Raw genomic sequence first — 4,690 nt, 5'->3', positions numbered from 1 at the left:
GAGGCCTCGCTGTAGCTGCCGCACAGTACTGACAGCAGTCTTTCATGTGCGCTGAGCTCCAGCTAATAAGCCCTGCTGCTTCCGCTGTGTGTGTGTGTGTGTGTGTGTGTGTGTGTGTGTGTGTGTGTGTGTGTGTGGTGGTGTCATCAGCTTGGGACTCTCAGAAGGCTGTCACCAGGCCCTGCATGGATCCTACAGGAGGTAACGTAATGACCCTCTGCTGCCATACTCCTCAACCCTTCACAGACACCAGCCATCACAGACCTACACACACACACACACACACACACACACACACACACACACACACACACACGCCCTCACACTGATAAAAAACTAGGTTATCATAGCAGCTATTTCAGCTGCAGGGCATATAGCTTACAAAGCAGAAGAACCTGTTTCAAGGAATATTAGGACACAATAAAGCCACGTAAGAGCACAATAACAGAAATTAAATTAGAAACCATGAACAATTCTTTAGTGCTCTGTGCACAGCGTGTGTGTCTTCAGGCCACACATGTTAGCTAAATAATGCATCATGTAGTGTAACTTAAACACAGGGCAGACTTACATGGAAAGGTCAACGTGGCATAATAAGGCTAATGTGACTTTTCTCAAAACTTCTGACATTTCCAGGCATTTGACCACTGACTGAATATTATCGCAACCTTTTTGTACAGTATGGTGAAAGTGCCTCCATTATAAAAGAGCATATTGTAATCAAATGTCTAAAACACAGAGGAAGAAAATAAATCACTTGGACGAAAGCCTTCCCTCACACAAAGACCATGCATATTACTCATCCCCCACAGAGCCGCCCTGCTTTAGTGTATTGTGGGAGGACCGGGGTGGGCGGCTGTGCAGGGGATTGGGAGCTGCATTATAAGACTACATAACATGACTTCAGCTTGCATGGAGCGTTACTGCATGATGTTTCCTCACCGTCCCTATGCACTAAGTGGCCACTGTTTCAGCCCAGCGTGTGTGTGTGTGTGTGTGTGTGTGTGGGTGTGTGTGTTTATACTGTACTGTATGCACTTCAAAACTAATCAGGAAAGCCAGTGTGGTGGAACCCAGACATCTTGTTTATCCTGCGAGATTTTACCCGCACTTCACCTTCATCAGAGACACACATACTTACACACACACACACACACACACACACATACACACACACACATACACACACACACACCCGGTGAAGGTCTTGTGCTTGTCCCAGGTGCAGAGAAATCTGTGAAGCAGCATGTGGCTTGTCCCAGTTCCTCTACAGTACCTGTGTGTGTGTGTGTGTGTGTCTGTGTGTGTGTGTCTGTGTGATTGCGTATTGCGACAAGACTGACCCATTTGAATCTTACAGTAATACAGGCACTCACCAATGCATTCCTGAGACTAGTTTGACATGTGGGCTAGGTTGTGCGTAGCCTAACATTGCCACAACACTGAATGATGCTGGGGGGGGGGGGGGGGGGGAGGTGAGGTCAAAGGGCATGCAGGGAGCACAGCTTGGAAAATAAGTCTAGGCGTAGCAAAAAGAGGTCATTTTACAAGTGCTTTTGAAGGGAGGTCATGCTGTCAGGAAACACCTAATGCTCAGACGGCTGTTTGAGGAGAAGAACAGGCCCATCTGCGTCCTCCTTTTTCCCAGTTCTGACGGAGTGGGGGGGGGGGGGGGGGGGGGGGGGGGGGGGGGGGGGGGGGGGGGGGGGGGGGGGGGGGGCGGGGGGAGGGGGGGAGTCAGAGATGTGACTGCGTTGAAGTCATTCAAAGCACGTCTAATCTGTGTCATGGCCAAAGCAGGTGTGTGTGAGAAGGAGAAAGCAAACAGACACGGAGGGAGGAAGGGAGGGAGGGAGGGAGGGAGGGAGACAGAGGGTGAGAAAGAGAAGCAAACAGAGTGAAGGAGAGAGAGGAGAGACGGAGGATTGTTTCTTTTCCTGGATGCCAGAAGCACCAGTACCAGTAACGGCACCGGCAACAGCACCAGCCCCAGCACCAGAACCAGCAACTCGGATCCGGATGAGAGGTGACCGGGCTGGGGGTGAAAGTTTGCGCGTGTGCGTGTGCGCGCGCGCGCGTGTGTGTGTGTGTGTGTGTGAGTGCATGTGCGTGCGTGTTGCGCGTCTGGAGAGAGACTGCAGGATTGGGGGAGAGAGGCTGAACTTGCTCCGTCTCTGCGCCGTTCTGCCCTCAGTGCCGCCGCGTCTCGGAGGAGTCCTGTTCCCCGGGACACGGGCGTCTGGCGCGGTGAGATGTGAGTAGGCTTGAAGTATGGCATGCAGAGATGGTTACTGCCATGAAGAAGGAGACGGCGACGGCGATGTGCCCCGCTTTCATTCGGACCCTCTTCTACTTTTTCTGTTTGGCGACTTGGTGAGTCCCACAGCGTCACTGTCCGCGGTGCTGAAACCTCCTGCTCGGCTCACACTATCACTAATGACCCCAATGAGGCTTATTCATTTTTTTGTTTTCTTATTCTTTTTTTGAAGTTATGGTACCCTGATTCTTTTTTACATTTTTTGTTCTAGTGTAAAGAAAATCTCTGGACAGACAAAGAACGATGAAAGGATCCATCCGGAGAATTTTACTCGAATTTTAGACCGACTTCTGGACGGCTATGACAACAGGCTGCGACCAGGATTCGGGGGTATGTAGGAAAATAAAGCATTTTTTTTTTATTTCTGGATATTTTTTGTACACCAGGATCATTTTCCATAGGAAAACTACCTTCAATAATGTTGTAACACTGCATTTCTTTTTAATTTTGTGCCATAAGAGGTCAAAACAAACCATCAAGTGCAATAAGGTAGCTGTAAACTCATTATTATTAAGCACCAAATCCACAATCAGGTTCACCAATGTGATTTTATGTCACCTCCGAAACACTCCTAATACTTCTGATTAAAAAAGCCAAGATTGAATTTTCTGATAATTTGACTTTTTAATGCAGCAAGAGGTTAAAACACAGCATAATGATCCATTTAATTTGATAACTCATTATTGAACACCCTATCTGTTGGTTTTATTTGTAGCAACAGAGGAGGGATGTGCGATATATGTCGTGAACAGATCATAATGGAAACATAACTTTTTCTTTACAGGTGGCTTCATGTGTCACAAATCCATGCAATGTCTCAGACTTTATCCTGTGAGCCTGGTTGTATAGCTGTCAGGGGGGCCTATAAGCTTGCATGTTTAAGCGAATGCAGTTATATAACCAGGTGCACGTTGCAGGACAAACGCTTAATGCACAAGTTCAAGTGCAAAAAGTATGGATTTTTTTTCTTTTTCTTTAGCCTACATTATGTCTGAAACCACGACATGTTAAGTAGCAGCGTCATTCACCAATCCCAAAGAGTCCCATTTGGTTCACAGCCCCCATAGCCTGGAACTTGGCTAATTCCTGAATCCACATTCATTCAATGAGACAAAAATAATCAGAAAGAATTGAGTTTCTTCACCTTTAAAGCTTTTTTCCCCACTTTCATTTCATCATTCACCATTCACAGCTCTGGATAAGCCACTGCCTGTCTTATCGGTTTGATGGGCTTTAGTAGGTCCGATTTAAAGGACTGGTAAACGCAGGAAATCGCATGTGACACTTGTTGTGTTTCATCGGCTCTGTAGGTCCTGTGACTGAAGTCAAGACTGACATTTATGTGACAAGTTTTGGACCTGTCTCAGATGTTGAAATGGTATGTACCCACATTTTAAATGGAGTTAAACACTGCACTGTTAATACTGAGCTCACTTAACTTTGGTGCCAAACTGGTCATTACAGAAGAGAATATACACTACTTCATATGTGGGTGCAGGGGCGGAGCCAGAAGTTGTACTCATTCAGGGCTCAGGCCAAACCAGAAGGGTCTGGGGGCATGGTCTGGGGAGATTTGGTTCCCATTTACAGCAGCTACATGCACTATTTTTCAAGCCATATGAGATAGAATGCCAAAAAATCTATATATCATTTGGGAAAACATATTTGCCAAGGAAAAGAATCACCCTGTAAGAAAAGAATCCATCAAAAAAAAATTACCAGTACCTGTTCCAGAAAATTCTGTAGATTTAAAGTATATCCTCTATGCCTTTAAATGGACATTTCTGCTAATCTAACAATCAAAATACAGAAAAATGTCTGTGAAAATATCATTACAGAAAATTCCTTCATATTACATAACACAGTCTATTAACAGTGTACATTCTATTTTGTATCTAATTGATCATCATCTTCATTTTAACACAATTATTGCTGAGGATGACTAATTGTCACTCCTGTCGCGTAAAAAGAGGCTAACATTGGCGGATGTTACTAATTTTTTAGTTATATAACAGGTAGGGTAGAAATGTACCACAAACAACATTACTACAGTAAGTACTACTACTCTTTTTGATATACAGTACATTGATGGAGCAGAGTTCACATAATGCATGTTTAGTTGACAAATCTGCTACATTTGAATCCATTCCATGAAATTCCATAAAAATCAGGACTGCTGTGATTAAATCAATACATACATCATAATATACATAATACAGTACATCAATGATCCCCAAAAGATCAATGATGTACAATTTCAGTAGGGAATAACATAGTTGTAGTAATAATAGTAGCATAGAACAGTTGAAGTTATTTTAAAACTCTAAAAGATTTGGGGCTTCTAAGACAAATTGGAGAAGGCTGGAGCCCCAA

General features: G+C 44.6%; 1 protein-coding gene across 1 annotated transcript in view; it reads left to right on the top strand.

Moving 5' to 3' along the window:
- Positions 1–1,893: 1,893 nt before the first annotated feature.
- The window catches only part of gabra4 (gamma-aminobutyric acid type A receptor subunit alpha4), a 25,749-nt gene continuing 22,952 nt past the window's right edge, over positions 1,894–4,690 (top strand). The window contains exons 1-4 of the mRNA XM_032510869.1: positions 1,894–2,026; positions 2,195–2,373; positions 2,529–2,647; positions 3,628–3,695. Of these exons, the coding sequence (XP_032366760.1) occupies positions 2,285–2,373; positions 2,529–2,647; positions 3,628–3,695 (276 nt within the window). The 5' untranslated portion in view covers positions 1,894–2,026; positions 2,195–2,284. The remainder of the gene's footprint in view (positions 2,027–2,194; positions 2,374–2,528; positions 2,648–3,627; positions 3,696–4,690) is intronic.

Source organism: Etheostoma spectabile, unplaced genomic scaffold (genome assembly GCF_008692095.1).
Source record: "Etheostoma spectabile isolate EspeVRDwgs_2016 unplaced genomic scaffold, UIUC_Espe_1.0 scaffold273, whole genome shotgun sequence".
Classification (NCBI taxonomy): domain Eukaryota; kingdom Metazoa; phylum Chordata; class Actinopteri; order Perciformes; family Percidae; genus Etheostoma; species Etheostoma spectabile.
Note: the sequence above shows the minus strand (reverse complement) of the source record. Positions and strands in the feature narration are given on the sequence as shown.